The 22,069-nt window shown below is 41.2% G+C and overlaps 4 protein-coding genes across 38 annotated transcripts in view; all 4 read left to right on the top strand.

The window, feature by feature from the left end:
* Nucleotides 1–22,069, top strand: part of LOC125138460 (NLR family CARD domain-containing protein 3-like) — a 358,584-nt gene that overhangs the window by 243,337 nt on the left and 93,178 nt on the right. The gene's annotated exons all lie outside the window — the stretch shown is intronic.
* LOC113652968 (lecithin retinol acyltransferase-like) lies at nt 5,391–10,336 on the top strand. 2 transcript variants are annotated; one of them, XR_003442991.2, is made up of 3 exons: nt 5,392–6,161; nt 7,339–7,572; nt 10,200–10,336. XR_003442991.2 is itself a non-coding variant. In XM_027162308.2 (2 exons), exons 1-2 carry the CDS (start codon nt 5,628–5,630, stop codon nt 7,489–7,491), a joined length of 687 nt encoding a protein of 228 aa, XP_027018109.1. In that variant the 5' UTR covers nt 5,391–5,627; the 3' UTR covers nt 7,492–7,790. The 2 variants fall into 2 exon arrangements, 1 of the variants encoding a protein (XP_027018109.1); XM_027162308.2 differs by lacking the exon at nt 10,200–10,336 and having other exon boundaries at nt 5,391–6,161; nt 7,339–7,790.
* On the top strand, nt 8,901–10,731 carry lratb.2 (lecithin retinol acyltransferase b, tandem duplicate 2). Its single transcript, XM_027162310.2, has 2 exons — nt 8,901–9,419; nt 10,200–10,731. The coding sequence occupies exons 1-2, from the start codon at nt 8,913–8,915 to the stop codon at nt 10,353–10,355; spliced, it is 663 nt and encodes a 220-aa protein (XP_027018111.1). The 5' UTR covers nt 8,901–8,912; the 3' UTR covers nt 10,356–10,731.
* rbm46 (RNA binding motif protein 46) lies at nt 14,577–21,692 on the top strand. Of its 2 annotated transcripts, XM_047802829.1 has the most exons (6): nt 14,577–15,043; nt 15,537–15,684; nt 17,152–17,489; nt 17,581–17,710; nt 19,004–19,825; nt 20,409–21,692. In XM_047802829.1, exons 2-6 carry the CDS (start codon nt 15,543–15,545, stop codon nt 20,600–20,602), a joined length of 1,626 nt encoding a protein of 541 aa, XP_047658785.1. In that variant the 5' UTR covers nt 14,577–15,043; nt 15,537–15,542; the 3' UTR covers nt 20,603–21,692. The 2 variants fall into 2 exon arrangements, with proteins under 2 accessions (XP_047658785.1, XP_047658784.1); XM_047802828.1 differs by lacking the exon at nt 14,577–15,043 and having other exon boundaries at nt 15,468–15,684.

Here is a 22,069-nt window from a genome sequence, read left to right as displayed (position 1 = left end):
TGTACAGGAGTGTGTACAGGAGAGTGTACAGGAGTGTGTACAGGAGTGTGTACAGGAGAGTGTACAGTGTACAGGAGAGTGTACAGGAGTGTGTACAGGAGTGTGTACAGTGTACAGGAGTGTGTACAGGAGTGTGTACAGGAGTGTGTACAGGAGAGTGTACAGGAGTGTGTACAGTGTACAGGAGAGTGTACAGGAGAGTGTACAGTGTACAGGAGTGTGTACAGGAGTGTGTACAGTGTACAGGAGTGTGTACAGGAGTGTGTACAGTGTACAGGAGTGTGTACAGGAGTGTGTACAGGAGTGTGTACAGGAGAGTGTACAGGAGTGTGTACAGTGTACAGGAGAGTGTACAGGAGTGTGTACAGTGTACAGGAGAGTGTACAGGAGTGTGTACAGGAGTGTGTACAGTGTACAGGAGTGTGTACAGGAGTGTGTACAGTGTACAGGAGTGTGTACAGGAGTGTGTACAGGAGTGTGTACAGGAGAGTGTACAGGAGTGTGTACAGTGTACAGGAGAGTGTACAGGAGTGTGTACAGTGTACAGGAGTGTGTACAGTGTACAGGAGTGTGTACAGGAGAGTGTACAGGAGTGTGTACAGTGTACAGGAGAGTGTACAGGAGTGTGTACAGGAGTGTGTACAGTGTACAGGAGTGTACAGGAGTGTGTACAGTGTACAGGAGTGTGTACAGGAGAGTGTACAGGAGTGTGTACAGTGTACAGGAGTGTGTACAGGAGAGTGTACAGTGTACAGGAGTGTGTACAGTGTACAGGAGTGTGTACAGGAGAGTGTACAGTGTACAGGAGTGTGTACAGTGTACAGGAGTGTGTACAGTGTACAGGAGTGTGTACAGGAGAGTGTACAGTGTACAGGAGTGTGTACAGGAGTGTGTACAGGAGTGTGTACAGGAGTGTGTACAGTGTACAGGAGTGTGTACAGGAGAGTGTACAGGAGTGTGTACAGGCATGTGTACAGTGTACAGGAGTGTGTACAGTGTACAGGAGAGTGTACAGTGTACAGGAGTGTGTACAGGAGTGTGTACAGGAGTGTGTACAGGAGTGTGTACAGTGTACAGGAGTGTGTACAGGAGTGTGTACAGGAGTGTGTACAGTGTACAGGAGTGTGTACAGTGTACAGGAGTGTGTACAGGAGTGTGTACAGTGTACAGGAGTGTGTACAGTGTACAGGAGTGTGTACAGTGTACAGGAGTGTGTACAGTGTACAGGAGTGTGTACAGGAGAGTGTACAGGAGAGTGTACAGGAGTGTGTACAGGAGTGTGTACAGGAGTGTGTACAGTGTACAGGAGAGTGTACAGGAGTGTGTACAGGAGAGTGTACAGGAGTGTGTACAGTGTACAGGAGTGTGTACAGGAGAGTGTACAGTGTACATGAGTGTGTACAGGAGTGTGTACAGTGTACAGGAGAGTGTACAGGAGTGTGTACAGGAGTGTGTACAGTGTACAGGAGAGTGTACAGGAGAGTGTACAGGAGAGTGTACAGGAGTGTGTACAGTGTACAGGAGTGTGTACAGTGTACATGAGTGTGTACAGGAGAGTGTACAGTGTACAGGAGTGTGTACAGGAGTGTGTACAGTGTACAGGAGTGTGTACAGGAGAGTGTACAGGAGAGTGTACAGGAGTGTGTACAGGAGTGTGTACAGGAGAGTGTACAGGAGTGTGTACAGGAGTGTGTACAGTGTACAGGAGTGTGTACAGGAGTGTGTACAGTGTACAGGAGTGTGTACAGGAGTGTGTACAGGAGAGTGTACAGGAGTGTGTACAGGAGTGTGTACAGTGTACAGGAGTGTGTACAGTGTACAGGAGAGTGTACAGTGTACAGGAGTGTGTACAGGAGAGTGTACAGGAGTGTGTACAGTGTACAGGAGAGTGTACAGTGTACAGGAGTGTGTACAGGAGAGTGTACAGGAGTGTGTACAGGAGTGTGTACAGGAGTGTGTACAGTGTACAGGAGTGTGTACAGTGTACAGGAGAGTGTACAGTGTACAGGAGTGTGTACAGGAGAGTGTACAGTGTACAGGAGTGTGTACAGTGTACAGGAGAGTGTACAGGAGAGTGTACAGGAGAGTGTACAGGAGTGTGTACAGTGTACAGGAGTGTGTACAGGAGAGTGTACAGTGTACAGGAGTGTGTACAGGAGTGTGTACAGGAGTGTGTACAGGAGTGTGTACAGTGTACAGGAGTGTGTACAGGAGAGTGTACAGTGTACAGGAGTGTGTACAGGAGAGTGTACAGGAGTGTGTACAGGAGTGTGTACAGGAGTGTGTACAGTGTACAGGAGTGTGTACAGGAGAGTGTACAGGAGTGTGTACAGGAGTGTGTACAGGAGTGTGTACAGTGTACAGGAGTGTGTACAGTGTACAGGAGAGTGTACAGTGTACAGGAGTGTGTACAGGAGAGTGTACAGGAGTGTGTACAGTGTACAGGAGTGTGTACAGGAGTGTGTACAGTGTACAGGAGAGTGTACAGGAGAGTGTACAGGAGTGTGTACAGTGTACAGGAGTGTGTACAGGAGTGTGTACAGGAGTGTGTACAGTGTACAGGAGTGTGTACAGGAGAGTGTACAGGAGTGTGTACAGTGTACAGGAGTGTGTACAGGAGTGTGTACAGGAGTGTGTACAGTGTACAGGAGTGTGTACAGGAGAGTGTACAGGAGTGTGTACAGTGTACAGGAGTGTACAGGAGAGTGTACAGGAGTGTGTACAGGAGTGTGTACAGGAGTGTGTACAGGAGTGTGTACAGTGTACAGGAGAGTGTACAGGAGAGTGTACAGGAGAGTGTACAGGAGTGTGTACAGTGTACAGGAGTGTGTACAGGAGTGTGTACAGGAGTGTGTACAGTGTACAGGAGTGTGTACAGTGTACAGGAGTGTGTACAGGAGTGTGTACAGTGTACAGGAGTGTGTACAGTGTACAGGAGTGTGTACAGTGTACAGGAGTGTGTACAGTGTACAGGAGTGTGTACAGGAGTGTGTACAGTGTACAGGAGTGTGTACAGTGTACAGGAGTGTGTACAGTGTACAGGAGTGTGTACAGTTTAGATTTCACCTCAAGCTCTATCTTTAAATAAATAAACAACAAACCCACATGGTGTTCACAGAAACACACCTGTCTGTCTCTTCGTCTGTTTGTCTCTCTGTCTGCCTCTCCATTAGTCTGTCTCTCCGTCTGTCTGTCTCTCCATTAGTCTGTCTGTCTGTCTCTCTGTCTGCCTGTCTCCGTCTGTTTGTCTATCTGTCTGCCTGCCTGTCTCTCTGTCTGTCTGCCTGTCTCTTTGTCTGTTTGTCTGTCTGTCTGCCTGTTTCTCCGTCTGTCTGTCTGTCTGTCTGTCTGTCTGAAAACCACAACATTCTTTTTTTTAAATCTGGATTTGGAGGCCAGTGTGTCTGGAAGTGATTAGTGCTTTCCCCCAGTAGGATGTGGAGCACACGCACGCACGCACACACACACACACACACACACACACACACACACACACACACACACACTGCTGGGGGTTTGTTTTTCTTTGAAAGTTTGAACCAATGAGAAGAGATATAGTCAGTGCTGTGCTCAGACATGTGATGGCTCGCTGGGAATTCTTCTTCTGAAGAGCAGGAGTGTAATCGGATGAATCGGATTTCTGATGATGCTGAAGCAGACGACGTTCTTAAGCAGACAATGAGTTCTGCACCAGAGGTGATGCTAAAGCCATAAACCTTTTTGAAGTTTCAGCCTCTGAACTTCTAGCTGTTCACACAGGAAGAAAGGAACGAGAGAGAGAGAGAGAGAGAGAGAGACAGAGAGAGAGAGAGAGTCTTTACTAAACCTTTAACTGTCACACACATGAATAAGTCGTTTATCAGAGGCCTGCAGACAGCCTGTTTGTGTGTGTGGGTGTGTGTGTGTGTGTGTGTGTGTTGGTGGGTGTGTGTGTGTGGGTGGGTGTTTTCTTGGCCTCATTTTAATGCCTCACATGTTCACACACTCCAATAAAATTCAGATTCATCTTTCAGAATGCACACATTTATCACGACGCCTTGTTGAGCCGCTCTACACAAACACTGGCTCACTGACAGATGAGAAGAACCTGAGACGAATGTCCTGTAATTTATCACCAGCCGTCTTTCAGAGCTCTGTGTGCTCCACCCTGAGGGTCCTACACTAAATCCCTGTAAAGAATGGACTCTAACCCTCACTGGGGCGTCTTTGTTACGACTAACACACAGTGACGGTGGGGGAGGAGCTGCACATCACCACTTTAACCAGCTTAGTCACCAACAAACTCACATTTATCTTCTGTTTACTGTTCAGTTTCCCGACAGCCGCCTTGTTTTAGTACGTTTTTCTCTTTTCAGAGAGCTGGCTGACTTGAGCAGAGGGGGATGCTGGGTAATTAAAGCCATATGGAACCTTACTACAGCTTTATACTACAGGGGCTAGTTAACACGATTCTCAGCTTTAACACACACACACACACACACACACACATCGTTTTGTCGATACTTACATTATAACCTGACAGATGAGATGAGGTTAAAGCTGAGAAGGTAAAGCTGTAAATACACTTTAACACAAACTGAAGCTTCTCACTGATTTTCCAACATTAAACCACAAAAGGGTAAAAACATTTAGTACTAAATAAAAAAAGAATAATTAGTAAATGCAGCTATAAGAGGAATAAGTCCACTTTATTACACCATGACCGTTTTCTGTCCCTGTGATTAATGACTTTTGTTCTAACAGGAAATGGTTTAGTTTGTAGACTGAAGTGAAGTTTCTGAGCTCCACACTTGTGTATCGGGAGGTTTTTATAGACGAATACACGATAAAACACAAATGATGTTTTTTAAATGCTTCATCGTGTAATAAATGTTTAAATTGATATTTCTGTCTTGTGCAGTGACGCAGGAGGAGAATTAATCATAAATATTCACAGTGATGGCTATAGTGACTTATAGCAGCTGCTCTCTCTCTCTCTCTGTCTGTCTCTCTCTGTCTGTCTGTCTCTCTGTCTGTCTCTGTCTCTCTACCTTTATCTCTCTCTGTCTGTCTCTCTACCTTTATCTCTCTCTCCCTTGCTCTCTCTCTGTCTCCCCCCACCTTTCTCTCACTCTCTCTCTCTCTGTCTGTCTCTTTACCTTTCTCTCTCTCCCTTTCTCTCTCTCTGTCCCCCCCACCTTTCTCTCACTCTCTCTCTGTCTGTCTCTCTCTATCTGTCTGTCTCTCCCCAATCTCTCTCTCTCTCTCTCCCCACACACCCTCTCTCTATCTGTCTCTCCCCCCTCTCTATCTGTCTGTCTGTCCCCTGTCTCTCCCCCGCGCACGCACGCACACACACACACACACACACACACACACACACACACACACACACACACACACACACACACACACACACACACACACACACACACACACACACACTCATGTTCATTAAATCAGAACTGATTGGGACCTTTTTATCTCTCGGTCTGTGTTTCTATCTTAGTTAAAAATGTGTAAAACTTTTCTAGCTGAACTAACATTCTTTAGATTGTGACGTCACGGTGAGGAGACGCACACACAGCTCGCGCTACTTCCTCTTTGGAGAGCAGAAGGCGGAGGAGAGGCGCAGGGACTCGGGCACGATGTTTGACTCCTTGCTGCTGCTGTTGCAAAAAACTTTCCTCTTTGCACAATGGGACTTTTTCAGCGTCGTGGCATCGAGAACCGAGCAGCCGAGGCGCGCGGCAGCGGAAGTCCAAGCGCAACTCCAGCGCGGAGATCTGCTCGAGGTTCCCCGCACGCTGTTCGTGCACTTCGGGATCTACTTGGGCGACGGGAAGGTCGCACACCTCATCCCCGACATCCTGCCGCTCCTGACGCGCGATGAGCTCCGTGTCCGAGCCGTAGTGAGCAACAAGCGGCTGCTGCTGGGAGTGTTGTGCCGCAGAGCCGCCGTGCGCGTGGACACGCTCGAGGACTTCGTGTACGGTGCGCGCGTGCTGCTCATCAACGCCATGGACGGTGTGCTCGGGGTACAACCGGCGCCGAACGAGGAGGTCGCGCGCACGGCGGAAACGTTAATCGGCGCTGTTCGCTACAGCCTCCTGTGGAACAACTGTGAGCACTTCGTCACCTTCTGCAGATACGGTACCGGGATCAGCCTGCAGACCGACAAGGTACCGGACACCATTCTAATGGTCACCTACACAATCATACACAATACGACATGTAGTCACGTGTCCTTACATAACAAGTCTAAAGATTAAATGTTAAAATAGAATTTCAATATAAAATAAGATACAAAAAAATAATAAGGAAATAAAAGAAGAGACGAGTTCCTTCTTAACCACAGTGTTGATGTGACACGACCATGACAGGACCTGTGTGATGTAAACTAATGTCCACTGGGCTTTGTGCTGAAGTCCACCATCATCTCCCTCGTGTTGCTGATGTTCAGGAGGAGAATCTTCTCCAGGTGTTTAATCTCCTTTATATAGGATGACTCGTCATTGTTGGATAGAACCACAAGAACAAACTTGACGATGGAGCTGGAAGTGACCACATAGTCATATGTGTACAGTGAGTACAGCAGCGGCTCAGAACACAAGCCTGGGGGGCTCCGGTCCTGAGGGTGAGACATGTTTGCCCATCCATGCTGTTTCTAGTCTGTCAGTTAGTTGGAAATCCATTGACACAGGGACGGGAAAAGTACCAGGACCTCCAAAATGCTACCAAAGCTGTTTTTGGTATCAGTGGTTTAGTAAAATTAGAAGGGTGTTAAACTCCAACCTTGTCCCTGGACTGGAAGCTTAGGGTCAGATCCTTCCTTACAAGATTCGTACGGTTACGTTTTAAGAAACATTTCAACAAGGCCAGGTCCTAAGGGTTCATAGAGGCCAGTAGTTCCTATACGAACATCTTCAGTACCTTTAGTGTGTATTTACCTGGAAGCTCTAAGTGATCATCACCAGTACAACAACTCACCTGCCTTCTCAAACACTTCCTCTGTAAACTCAAAGCTAACATTTTTTGTCTCAATTTTTCAAAAAGTATTCTCAAAGTGTCAGAAGACAAACCTGCCGACTTTACAACTTAAAGCCTGTTTCTCAGCCAAAATCAGGATTCTTTTCCATTTCCTCCAGGATATTCTGAACAAGAGACAAAAAAACCAGTCACTTTTACATAAAAAACATGAAGAAATTCCACAAATCCACTTAAATAACAACTCATTTGTAGCAGCTGCTGTTTTCACACCACTGGGAACACACTGGGAATGTAAAATAAGAAGTTTCTGTGTCTGTGAGAAATGACTCTAACCTCAGTCGAGTAACACATCTTTCTCCTTCTCTCCAGTTTTGTGAGTGCCTGAAATCTTTTATCCGTGATCAGAGGAGTGTCCTGGCCACTACGGTCATTGGGATATTTTCCATAGTATTCCTGGAATTATCCGCATGCACAGCACTTCCACTCCTCATCATGTCCTTCATCCTCTGGATGGCTGGATAAGAGACTTTCATCATCATCATCATCAGCAGCAGCAGCAGCAGCAGTGTTCAGCACATCACATCTGTGTTCAGCACAACACAGGTTTGTGTGTGTGCCTGTGTTGGTGTGCAGGCACGTGTGTGTGTGTGTGTGTGTGTGTGTGTGTGTGTTGTAGTGATATATCACTAAACTCTACTGTACTGACAGTCACTCAGTGCTGCTCTATTATGTTCATATGTTTATTGAAGTTTAACAGTTTTATGTTAATCATGCATGTTTTTGTACTCGACTCAGTTAACATTAATAAATTTTTAAAATAGTGTCATGGTCTCGTATCATTAGTCAGATCGGTCATTTTATTAATCCAAGAGGGAAATTCACACATTACAGCTGCAGCAAAATGATGAAGTTTGCAGTAAGATTTCAAGCAGAGTATTAAAATGAATTCAGTTAGAAGAGGATGACAAACAAATTAGAGAATAAAACACATCAGCTCCACTCTCATGAGAAAAACACTCTTATGTGCAGTCATGTCAAATATCAGTGTGTGTGTTTGTGTTTGTAGGTGTTGTGTGTGGGTTTGGGCGTGTTTGTGTGGGGGTGTGTGCATAGGGGTTGTGTGTGTTTGGGTGTGTGTGCAGGTGTGCAAGGGGGGGCGTGGGTGTGTGTGCGCTAGGTGTGTGTGTTTGTGTGGGTGTGTGTGCTTGGGGGGCGTGTGTGTGTGTGTGTGTGTGTGTGTGTGTGTGTGTGTGTGTGTGTGTGTGTGTGCAAGGGGGGGCGTGGGTGTGTGTGCGCTAGGTGTGTGTGTTTGTGTGTGTGCTTGGGGGGCGTGTGGGTATGTGTGTGTATGCATGAGTGTGTGTGTGTGTGCATGGGTGTGTGTGTGTGTGTGTGCTTCAAGCTATTACTCAGCACACTTTCAATTACAGTCTGATTTAATTACAAAACCTTCCAGCCACAGACACACAGTTATCCCACAACACACACACTCTACCTGATATTTACTGTATTACAACTCATTCAGATTTCATTTATACTGTACACACTGATTAAAGCCAGAGATTTAGAAAGAGCGCAGTAGAGTTCTGTAATACAGAGAGCTCTGATTGTGTAAAGTTGTATAAGCGGACATTTTTAGATGTGAACACAAATCTGAGAGAATTAAAAGTTCACAGTTGCACAATGCTGCCTGACCTCAACCAGAAATAGAATCTCATTTCAGAGTTTGCATTTCACCTTGTTTTTTTGTCCCCTTTAGTAAGCAGCCTAGTAAAGCTGAAGCTGAGTGGACCATTGTGTATTGTGTTGCTCTAAACATGTGACATTCTTTTAATAAGTCTGGATGAGAATAGGTCCAGGTCTGTAATCCTCAAGCCCCTCCTCAGCTCCTGCATGGAGGATAAAAACCTCCTGATCCTTTAAGGACCACAACTTCTCTCACAATGTTTCTCTTGCGGTTCCTCAGCAGCCTTTTCACAGCATTGTTTACAGAAAAAATGAACAAAAAGAAACTGAAAGCAGACACGTACGATATCACTGTGTTTAAGCGAGGGGATCTCCTGGAGGTTCCCCGAACGCTTTTCACACATTTTGGTATCTATCTGGGCAGCAACCGTGTGGCTCACTTTATTCCTGACATCCTGCCTGTTATCTCGGCTGATAACAGTGCGATCTCCAAGACGGTGTCCAACAGCCGTCTGATCCTGGGCGTGATCACAAAAAAGGCCAGCGTTCGTGTGGACTCTGTGGAGGACTTTGCATACGGAGCTGAGATTCTGGTGAACAGCATGGACACTGTGTGCAGTCGGCCGCCCCTTCGGGGTGAAGAAGTGGCCATGCGAGCGGAGAAGCTGATGGGATTCATGGACTACAGTCTGCTGTGGTTCAACTGTGAACATTATGTCATGTTCTGCAGATACGGAACCAGCATGAGCTTTCAGACATATCAGGTACATCGTCACCTAATGACACGAGACCATGAATGTTGTGTTGTGTTGAAAACATTTTGCATTAACATAAACACAATAGTATTGTTAAAAAAATTCAAATGAACACATGTATGGGAGAAAAAAAGAGTGTGTGTGTGTGTGTGTCTGCGCATGTGTCTGCGCATGTGTCTGCGCGTGTGTGTGCGTGTGTTTGCGTGTGTATGTACACACTACATCAGCATTTCTCAGCTTTTATCTCGGGACAGCACATTAGGCTCAACTTTACTTATAACTGACTGGTTTTATTGTTTTATTTATTTATTTAAACATCACGTGGTCAAACAGATTAATAATAAATTGAATAAAAGTGTGTGATGTGATTTTCCATAAATGGTGCTGGTGCTTTCTGGTGGTTTCTGATCTTTCGATCACCACAGAATGGTTTTATCTCCACCTAGTGTTTAATCTCCTGTGTTCCTGTGTAACAACTGACTGCAGCCCTACAAACTAAACACATCTCATTCACTTCCTGTTCTATTTAATCATGACGCAGGTCTCAGGTTACATCAATATTAATTGGTGACACAATGTTCAGGAAGAAAGTTATTTGAATGTGATTAATTATACACAGGCTGTCAGTTGTAGATTATATAAGCGTTCCTGATCCCGACTGATCCATTACAGTAGACACACACACACACACACACACACACACACACACACACACACACACTAATGTTTTCACTCAATGTGAAATACAAATAAATAGTCACTGAAAACACATTCTCTTCTTTTTTGCAGTTCTGTAAAAGTGTCAGGAAGATGCTGTTGAGTAGGACCAGCTCGTTCCTGAGCCTTGTGTTGTGTGTGTTCATCATGGGGTTTCTGGGCAGCATCTCTGTGTGTGGAGTTTTACTCACGCTGATCATTCCCTTCACCATATGGATGGCATCATGAGTTAATACTGTGTCCATCTCATAAAAATCTACATCATGTTGACATGATGTAGATTTCAACACTTTGAGTTGCTCCCTCACAGTTCCTGATCTTAACCTGAGCTCAGGTTCTTCTGGTGTCTCTGTGGGTTTCCTCTGGGTTCTCTGGTCTCCTCCCACCTTCCATGTGAGTGTGCACACTGGTTAAGGCTCTGGATCCACCTCCACATTGACGTGGATAACATCAGTGGATGAATCCAATGTTCTGAAGAGTGATTGTGATGATTTTTCTGTTGTATATGTTTCAGCACACTGTATATTACACTCTACATTATACTCTATATATCACAGTTTATTGAGAAAACCATCATACATGTGGAAATAAATTAAGTGATCAATGTGTGAATACATTTATTTCTTCACATAAAAAATGGATTTTTGAGTCCCACTGTACTTATGATTTTTAAATAAAAAATTGTGAATAAATTACAATAAAATTTTAAATTCCAACACAAAGTAAATGCTTTCAATTAAATGGCAGATTAGAATGTATTTTAGAGGCATGACCTCTTGGTGTTGAGTTAAAACCAGAGTGATAAAATGTGTGTTTGTGTGGATAAAGAGCTTTAATATTAATCTTACTATATTTATATATCGCTGTGAGTCCTACATAAAGTATTACAGTAATAGAATAGCATAGTAGTGCAGTATTACACTAGTGCAGTATTACACTAGTGCAGTATTACAGTAATATAGTAGTGCAGTATTACACTAGTGCAGTATTACAGTAATATAGTAGTGCAGTATTACACTAGTGCAGTATTACAGTAATAGAATAGCATAGTAGTGCAGTATTACAGTAGTGCAGTATTACAGTAATAGAATAGCATAGTAGTGCAGTATTACACTAGTGCAGTATTACACTAGTGCAGTATTACAGTAATATAGTAGTGCAGTATTACACTAGTGCAGTATTACAGTAATATAGTAGTGCAGTATTACACTAGTGCAGTATTACAGTAGTGCAGTATTACAGTAATAGAATAGCATAGTAGTGCAGTATTACAGTAGTGCAGTATTACACTAGTGCAGTATTACAGTATTACACTAGTGCAGTATTATAGTAGTGCAGTATTACAGTAATATAGTAGTGCAGTATTACACTAGTGCAGTATTACAGTAATATAGTAGTTCAGTATTACACTAGTGCAGTATTACACTAGTGCAGTATTACAGTAGTCTGTATTACAGTAATATAGTAGTGCAGTATTACAGTAATATAGTAGTGCAGTATTACAGTAATATAGTAGTGCAGTATTACACTAGTGCAGTATTACAGTAATATAGTAGTGCAGTATTACACTAGTGCAGTATTATAGTAGTGCAGTATTACAGTAATATAGTAGTGCAGTATTACACTAGTGCAGTATTACACTAATATAGTAGTGCAGTATTACACTAGTGCAGTATTACACTAGTGCAGTATTACAGTAATATAGTAGTGCAGTATTACACTAGTGCAGTATTACAGTAGTGCAGTATTACAGTAATATAGTAGTGCAGTATTACACTAGTGCAGTATTACACTAGTGCAGTATTACAGTAATATAGTAGTGCAGTATTACACTAGTGCAGTATTACAGTAGTGCAGTATTACAGTAATAGAATAGCATAGTAGTGCAGTATTACAGTAGTGCAGTATTACACTAGTGCAGTATTACAGTATTACACTAGTGCAGTATTATAGTAGTGCAGTATTACAGTAATATAGTAGTGCAGTATTACACTAGTGCAGTATTACACTAGTGCAGTATTACAGTAATATAGTAGTGCAGTATTACACTAGTGCAGTATTACACTAGTGCAGTATTACAGTAATATAGTAGTGCAGTATTACACTAGTGCAGTATTACAGTAATATAGTAGTGCAGTATTACACTAGTGCAGTATTACAGTAATAGAATAGCATAGTAGTGCAGTATTACAGTAGTGCAGTATTACAGTAATAGAATAGCATAGTAGTGCAGTATTACACTAGTGCAGTATTACACTAGTGCAGTATTACAGTAATATAGTAGTGCAGTATTACACTAGTGCAGTATTACACTAATATAGTAGTGCAGTATTACACTAGTGCAGTATTACAGTAGTGCAGTATTACAGTAATAGAATAGCATAGTAGTGCAGTATTACAGTAGTGCAGTATTACACTAGTGCAGTATTACAGTATTACACTAGTGCAGTATTATAGTAGTGCAGTATTACAGTAATATAGTAGTGCAGTATTACACTAGTGCAGTATTACAGTAGTGCAGTATTACAGTAATAGAATAGCATAGTAGTGCAGTATTACAGTAGTGCAGTATTACACTAGTGCAGTATTACAGTATTACACTAGTGCAGTATTATAGTAGTGCAGTATTACAGTAATATAGTAGTGCAGTATTACACTAGTGCAGTATTACACTAGTGCAGTATTACAGTAATATAGTAGTGCAGTATTACACTAGTGCAGTATTACACTAGTGCAGTATTACAGTAATATAGTAGTGCAGTATTACACTAGTGCAGTATTACAGTAATATAGTAGTGCAGTATTACACTAGTGCAGTATTACAGTAATAGAATAGCATAGTAGTGCAGTATTACAGTAGTGCAGTATTACAGTAATAGAATAGCATAGTAGTGCAGTATTACACTAGTGCAGTATTACACTAGTGCAGTATTACAGTAATATAGTAGTGCAGTATTACACTAGTGCAGTATTACACTAATATAGTAGTGCAGTATTACACTAGTGCAGTATTACAGTAGTGCAGTATTACAGTAATAGAATAGCATAGTAGTGCAGTATTACAGTAGTGCAGTATTACACTAGTGCAGTATTACAGTATTACACTAGTGCAGTATTATAGTAGTGCAGTATTACAGTAATATAGTAGTGCAGTATTACACTAGTGCAGTATTACAGTAATATAGTAGTTCAGTATTACACTAGTGCAGTATTACACTAGTGCAGTATTACAGTAGTCTGTATTACAGTAATATAGTAGTGCAGTATTACAGTAATATAGTAGTGCAGTATTACAGTAATATAGTAGTGCAGTATTACACTAGTGCAGTATTACAGTAATATAGTAGTGCAGTATTACACTAGTGCAGTATTATAGTAGTGCAGTATTACAGTAATATAGTAGTGCAGTATTACACTAGTGCAGTATTACACTAATATAGTAGTGCAGTATTACACTAGTGCAGTATTACACTAGTGCAGTATTACAGTAATATAGTAGTTCAGTATTACACTAGTGCAGTATTACACTAGTGCAGTATTACAGTAGTCTGTATTACAGTAATATAGTAGTGCAGTATTACAGTAATATAGTAGTGCAGTATTACAGTAATATAGTAGTGCAGTATTACAGTAGTGCAGTATTACAGTAGTGCAGTATTATAGTAGTGCAGTATTACACTAGTGCAGTATTATAGTAGTGCAGTATTACAGTAGTGCAGTATTACAGTATTACATTAGTGCAGTATTATAGTAGTGCAGTATTACAGTAGTACAGTATTACAGTAGTGCAGTATTACAGTAGTGCAGTATTACAGTAGTGCAGTATTACAGTAATATAGTAGTGCAGTATTACACTAGTGCAGTATTACAGTAATAGAATAGCATAGTAGTGCAGTATTACACTAGTGCAGTATTACAGTAATATAGTAGTGCAGTATTACACTAGTGCAGTATTACAGTAATAGAATAGCATAGTAGTGCAGTATTACAGTAATAGAATAGCATAGTAGTGCAGTATTACAGTAGTGCAGTATTACACTAGTGCAGTATTACAGTAATATAGTAGTGCAGTATTACACTAGTGCAGTATTACACTAGTGCAGTATTACAGTAATATAGTAGTGCAGTATTACAGTAATATAGTAGTGCAGTATTACACTAGTGCAGTATTACAGTAATATAGTAGTGCAGTATTACAGTAATATAGTAGTGCAGTATTACACTAGTGCAGTATTACAGTAATATAGTAGTGCAGTATTACAGTAATACAGTAATATAGTAATATAGAACGCATATATAGTATAAAGTATATACATACATTAGTGCAGTATAACAGTAATATAATATATACAGTAATATAGAACGCATATATAGTATATATTATATAGTATATAGTAATATAGTGCGCACTCAGGGCGGTTGTGCACTATTTATCTACACTACGTAGTGCGCTAGTGTGCGAGTTTCACTCTCGGTCTCGTGCGCGTCGTGAATTGTTTTAACAAACGGCGGTTTTTATTAACTTTATTCTCTACAGCGTTTTAATGTTATGTTTATTTTTATTTATATCTATTATTGAACGCTCTGTTTAATTACGTTACTAATTTTAGATGAATAACTCTAACCCAGATAATAAGGGTTTTTAACAGTTGGCTAATTTTTGTCATTAACAAACCGAACTATTAGTTTATTGTCTGTTATCCGCCTGTGATTTGGTTCATCTTTAATATACAGCTTTTTGTTATAAGTCTGTTGTTGTTGTTGTTGTTGTTGTTGTTGTTTTATCGCTGTTTGTATAATTAAGAGTTTAATTAACTTTAACGTCGTGCTAAGTGCCTAGCCGCTCTGAGGCTAACAGCTTGTTAGCATTTAGCAAGTTAGCTTTGTTACTTCAGTCGAGTCCCAGCAGCTGTCAGGTAACTGTGGGTTTATACAGAGGACAAGACTTAAATAAACTGTTTAGTATTAATAATAATATTATATCGGTATTAATGCTGAGGATTAAGAGAATACATGTTGTTTCTACCTTTATTGTCTTTAGTTATAAATAATGATAAACTTCACAGATCATGTAAAGAAACGTGTTAAAACGTGTTATAGTCAATAATACTCATAAAACACCGTGATGATGATTATGTATGATTCATTATGAACGATTAAAATATGACTGATTATGGTTGAGTTTGTACAGAATAATATAACTCTATTTTTCTATGTTTAAATCATATTTTTTATCATAACACAGCTTCATTGTTGTTGATGTGAGTAGCTGAAGTGAGACCCTGTAAGGTGGAGATGAGTAAATGTGGTGTTGTACAGGTGGAGATGAGTAAATGTGGTGTTGTACAGGTGGAGATGAGTAAATGTGGTGTTGTACAGGTGGAGATGAGTAAATGTGGTGTTGTACAGGTGGAGATGAGTAAATGTGGTGTTGAGTCGTGTGCTGATGCTCAGTCTGTCAGCCCCAGTGAAAGTGCTCTGCTGGAGCTGATGGAGAGGACCGGCTACAGCATGGTCCAGGAAAACGGACAAAGGAAATTTGGTGGTCCACCACCAGGTAAGGGATTACAGGACATAGAGGACAGAACATTTAGTTATTTATAAAAGGTTAAAAAAAAAAGAAAATATTGTTTGATTGTTGAAGATTTTGTACAGAAAGTGTTATCAGTTTTCACCGTATGAGAACCAAGTCTAAATAAGATGACGTGGTGTGATAGATGGGGCAGATCTTTATACAGGCCTTTTTGTGTATAGACAGATTTAGACACTAATTCAATACAAGTTTATTTGTATAACACTTTTTACAATAGACTTTGTCTCAAAGCAGCTTTACAGAACATAAACACAGAGCAGAAGGTAAACATAATTAATGATAAAGGAAATAACAAATAATAAAAGTAAAATAATTAACAGAATAAAAATTCTAGATTATTATTAGATGTATATAGTTCACAATGTGTATGTATTTATTCCCCTATGAGCAAGTCTGAGGTGACTCAGGCAGCAGTGGCAAGGAAAAACTGCCTTAAATTGGTAAAGGAAGAAACCTTGAGAGGAACCGGACTCAAGGGGGAACCCATCCTCATATGGGTGACACTGGGGGTGTGATTGTAATATACAGTCAGTTAAATGTTGTATTGGTGTGAGGTTCAAGGACTTCTGATCTCCTGAGTACCACAGAGTCTAACTGGAGATGTCTCGGGATTCTTAGAGTCGGCCTCGGCTCAGTGGACGTCCAAAGGCTTCGTCCCACAGAGGACGTTGGGACACTAAACATTTTGTGGTTTAGAAGACTTTCAGTAAAATATTGTATAATGTCAATGTTTGTCACAGTGTGTTTAAATGCTGAGGAAAATGCAAGGACTGACATCAGTAGTTTAGTTTAAAGCAGAAGCAGTTTAAAGCTTAATAAAGCGTTTCAGTGGTGTCACTTAGCCTGAATACTGAGGTCCGGATTAGACCCAGGCTTCCTGTGCAGGGAACCGACCCGCTGAGGGTTAAATTGGGAGGATTGTGTCAGGAAGGGCATCCGGGATAAAACCTGAGAAAAAAAAGACCTGGATCAAATGATCCACATGTGGTGACCCCAACAGCAGCATTAGGGTTATTATTGAGGGAGTAGAATTGTTAGGGAATCACAATCACTCGCCACAGGAGAGGTGAAAACTGCTGGTTTAAGGAACCTGATTATAGGTTAAACACTATAAATGGATGTACATTAGTTTTTTATTTCAAGTAGATCAAACCCTGATTAACTGTGTAACCATGACAACCCTTTTCCACTTAACAGTCTTAATAAGAGCTGGTGTTACTGGTTCAAGGTTCTTTCTAACACAAAGTAGGTTTACTTGTTTTTTAAGGCTTAATTTTTTTTATTCTTTGCTGTTATAGACAATCTGTATATTTCTCTATTTACTAGTAACTGATTTGTATTGGAAGATAATGGACAGATGTGATGTGCGATGATAGATTAGATGATAGATTAGATGATAGATAATTTGCTGATCTTGTGTTTGTGGCCTAGGGTGGGAAGGACCTCCTCCTCCACGAGGCTGTGAGGTATTTGTGGGAAAAATTCCAAGAGATATGTACGAGGACACGCTGGTGCCCATTTTCGAGCGTGCAGGCCACATCTATGAGTTCCGCTTGATGATGGAGTTCAGTGGAGAGAACCGTGGCTATGCTTTTGTTATGTATACCGCACGAGAAGCAGCACAACGAGCCATTGCCCTCCTCGACAATTACGAAATCCGTCCAGGAAAGTTTATTGGAGTTTGCGTGAGTTTGGACAACTGTCGCCTCTTTATTGGCTCTATCCCTAAAGACAAGAAGAAGGAGGAGATCCAAGAAGAGATGATGAAGGTCAATCTTTCAGTTAACTTTGATAGCGTGTGATCACCTTAGTCATGATTAAACTGCGAGTTTAATTTGTGCTCATTTTGATTGTGTTCAGGTAACAGATGGAGTGGTGGATGTTATCGTGTACCCCAGTGCCATGGACAAAACTAAGAACCGTGGTTTTGCGTTTGTGGAGTACGAGTCACACAAGGCTGCTGCTATGGCTCGCAGAAAGCTCATACCAGGTATTTATAAACAACAGAACGGACACAAAGTTGTATTAACCTCCTGAGGACTTACTCATCATGGTGTAATTATTATTCTAATAAATTCTGTGTTTATCGTATAATTCGTACATGGAGTGATTTAATGTTTTGGGAGCTCTGAGTGTGAAATTGTGTGGAATTAGACTGTAATTCATAGAGTTTTAACACTGGGTTAAACACATTTGTTTAAAAAGGTGTTAACACCACAGGAATATGCTGCTCATGACAGACCAAGTAAAACTGAACACAAGTATAGTTTCAGACTGTTTGTAGTATTTAGTTATGTAGAGATTTAGAAACCTTCAATTTGACTTGAATAAATGGGAACTATGTGGTAGCTGCATTGCTACGACCAGCTGTATTGCTACACACAGCTGTATTGCTACACACAGCTGTATTGCTACACACAGCTGCATTGCTACAACGGGTCCCACCCCTGTATTGATAGCTCCGCCCACACATACATACGTAACCCGGGCGACTAACAGAAAGAAACGTGTCTTTATCATAGCTGAAGGGAAGAACAATACGATTGTAGATAAACAAACAAGCAAAAATGCCACACAAGCATAATGATGTAAAGGACAAAGGCATATATTAGTTCTGTGTAACAAAGCAAAACCAACGTTACTCACCTATCGAGAAGGAAAAAAGCGCCTCGGCGTCTTAAGTAAAGTCGGCCACATATTCACAGGTCGGAGTTTCCCGAGTCGATAACTCCTGAGCTAAACGCTGTTACTACACAAAACGCGGTTGTAGCTGCCTCTCTACATCACTACGATAGAAAAGAGGTGTTATTTGTGTAGTAACAGCGTTTAGCTCAGGAGTTATTGACTCGGGAAACTCCAACCTGTGAATATGTGGCCAACTTCCTGCTCCTTCAGTTCTCTCCAGCGCTGGAAAGCTGATCCTATATTAACACGTCCTACTTCTTGTCCTTATCGTAAGTCTTTCTTCTCTTTCTTTCTTTGTTTTTATCCTCCATGTCGATGTTAAAACCGCTTTCTGCTGATGTCACACATGCGCACTGAACACTCTCTCCGCCCATATCGACAAGCCCCGCCCCTTTCTGCTCATTGGCTACACGTTTGTTTTGATCTTTCTTTAGTTTGTCGTCCCGACTCAGTTTTCTGAAGCATTTCTGAAAAATTGGAGACCGCACCTTTAAGTGCCAACAATTACTAGTTATTATTATAAAAACTTTCACTACATTTAGTGTTGATAGACAAAGAGTAAATTCCATATGTATTGCTTCTTTTGTTATGTCACTAGGAACATTCCAGCTGTGGGGTCACACTATTCAGGTGGACTGGGCGGAGCCAGAAAGGGATGTTGATGAGGAGACGATGCAGCGTGTTCGGGTTCTTTATGTACGTAATCTCATGCTGTACACTACAGAGGAGACGCTTCACTTACAGTTCAGCCGTCTAAAGCCCGGTTCTGTAGAACGTGTTAAGAAACTGACAGACTACGCTTTTATTCACTTCTACTGCCGTGAAGATGCGCTCGCTGCACAACAGGCCATGAATGGCGAACTCATCGACGGCTCTGTGATTGAAGTCACGCTTGCAAAGCCGGCGAGCAAAGACACAGGTCGAAGATCCAGAACCCGATTTGAACATAATGAAACAGCACCAATGCTCTACAGTGACTCCAACTTCACCACTAAGAGTAAAGATGACTCAGGAATCAGCACGGGCTCAGGAGGGCTAAATGATGCCTTTTCCACACATTCTCTCGGTTTGTCTACTCGTGTGAGTAACTCACATTCTGTGGAGTTAGACCGATGTGTGTATCCCTTTCTCCCTGGGTCCAGTCTGGTACCAGTCAGTCTGCAGAGCCTGAAGCCAAGTCAGTTGAGCTCTGCTGTGGCTCTGCTGGAATATTTCTGCCATAAGAACGGCTGGTCTCTGCCAGAGTATCACCTTTACACTACTACTGCAACCTTCTCCACCACAGGCCATGACGGAAAAACACCACTAGTCTATAAAGTGGTGATCAGCAGCATGCAGAGCAGCTACATGCCCAATAAAGTCTGCACCATTCTCGAGGATGCCAAGGAGCTCGCAGCTCACACTGCTCTCTGGAACCTTGGTGAGTTTGATCAAGACTTTATTCATTATGAAAACTAAACATGATTACAGTCAGTACACATGACAATGATCCAACACACCAAGCTTTTCTTTCTGCTTTAATGAAGATCTTTTACAGATGGGTGACAAATTATTAAAGGAAAACCAACAATCTGTGCATCAGTGTTCACTAGTACTAAAAAAGTCTTGTTTCCCCCCAATGAAAACTGCAGATGAAACATTGGTTGTGTAAGTGTTAGTCTCAGATACTAACTGACTGTGTGGAAGCCCCACCTTCTTTACTGTAGTCTACTGAAGTTAGCGGTGCTACAATCCGGGTGTCTGCCACTGACTGGGAAACAGTTTATATTAGTGTGCCATATGACGTGACACCCTTCTAAATGTCGTACACTAGATTCTACAGTACAAGTGCACTGTCATGTTGCCTTAGGACGCTTTCAGCAGATCTGCAGTAAACATTCAAAAATCAGTCTTATGGGAAGGAAACTAGAAGTGCCAAGTAAAAGGAATAATATCTTCACTGTGTGTGTGTGTGTGTGTGTGTGTGTGTTTGTGTGTGTGTGTGTGTGTGTGTCATCATATAGATCTCTCATTGTATAGCCCAGGATCTCCTTGCAGTTTCTCTCCTCCCGCAGTGTCCTCAGGCACCGGTTTGTTGTCGTATGCGTGCCGAGCCGTACCGTATCCACCGTATCCCATCTCTCCCATCTCACCTCCGCTGTCCATCTCCAGTTCCAGGGGCTCACAGATCTACATCTCCAACCAGTCTCCGTTCTGAGCCACACAGTGTGTAGACCTGTTGTTGTTATGGTTGTTTTGTTTTTGTAGTAAGTAAAATCTTTAATCCGTAGAATTCAGATTGTTCTGTTTCCGTTGGTTCTAAACTCCTTTGTCTTTTTCTGTACAGTATTATTATTAATATCTCAGCCACAGATTTAAGCCACAGCAGGTTTTCACTCTGAATGAAAGGTTCAACTAAAGAAATGAGTTTTTTTAGTGATTGTTAAGTGATAGTTAATGAGCTGTGGCTTTTCTGTCCTACTTTAAAACAAACCTTCTTCTATTCCTTCATCATTTAGACAGAATTAAAAATCTTAAATGCTCAAAGTACCCAATAAATCTTTAGTTCTGTTTACATTTAGAGAGTGTAGCATAATTACACAGTAAAGAGTTTACTAGTGTTTAGTTATAAGGTCTGTAGGGAAACTGTGGTATATAACACTAATAAACACTCCTATTATTAATTGAAAAAGATATTAAGATAATAATTACGATGTCATTTTTTTGAGCTAAAACCATTCCTTCTTATAAAACAGTGTATTATATTTTTATCCTTGCATACAAATGAATAATTTGGGGGGGGAAACAGTATCTATTAGTACCCAGTCATGTCAGAGAGTTAAACTGTTGGTGTGTTTATCACTCAGATCTACACCAGCGATGCCACATTAACTCAATATCATTTATATAGAAGACAATTTATTTCAGACACTAAATTTAATTTAAATACTTTTTTGGTCCTCTGAGTAATTCACAATGAGTCATGAATATAATCTAATTTCACCATCTGGAATTAAATCTAGTTGCTTTTTTATTCTTTGCTCAATATTTAGTTTAGTAATGTAACATTTATATGAATTTATATCTACTGTTTATTGAGATTAGAAGGTTTTCAGAAAATGTCCCGCTGTCATTTCCATTTGAATGATACTTCTAGTTGAATTAAAACCTTTACACACTGATTTTCACTGTGATTTAACACAATGTTTATTACACTGCTGCAGATATCTACTGTTCATGTGGAACATTTTAACTGTTCATGATCATGTTAACTTGTTGAGTCAAATAAACAGACAAAAATACTAAAACAGGGCTCTGAAGTTTTGAAGACAGACAAGCGTGACATCTCCAAAACAACCCCCTCCAAATAAAGGGTTGTTGTTTGGGAAGAATCACTGGCCGCAATGTAACAAGTACAAAGTATTTGTTTAAGTGTGTGTGTGTGTGTGTGTGTGTGTGTGTGTGTGTGTGTGTGTGTGTGTGTGTGTGTGTGTGTGAGAGAGAGAGAGAGAGAGAGAGAGAGATTATGACTGGTGGTGTTTATTGTAAGTGTTTGTTACCTTTTTGTTGCTCCCATATAAAACAGTTCAGCACAAGCCCAGACATGTTTAGGGACATGATTGAGGACAATGTCCCATCAGGAGACAAGCTGTTTCGTGTTGAGGTTTTGTTCAAACCGACCATC

Source organism: Tachysurus fulvidraco, chromosome 18 (genome assembly GCF_022655615.1).
Source record: "Tachysurus fulvidraco isolate hzauxx_2018 chromosome 18, HZAU_PFXX_2.0, whole genome shotgun sequence".
Lineage (NCBI taxonomy): Eukaryota > Metazoa > Chordata > Actinopteri > Siluriformes > Bagridae > Tachysurus > Tachysurus fulvidraco.
Note: the sequence above shows the minus strand (reverse complement) of the source record. Positions and strands in the feature narration are given on the sequence as shown.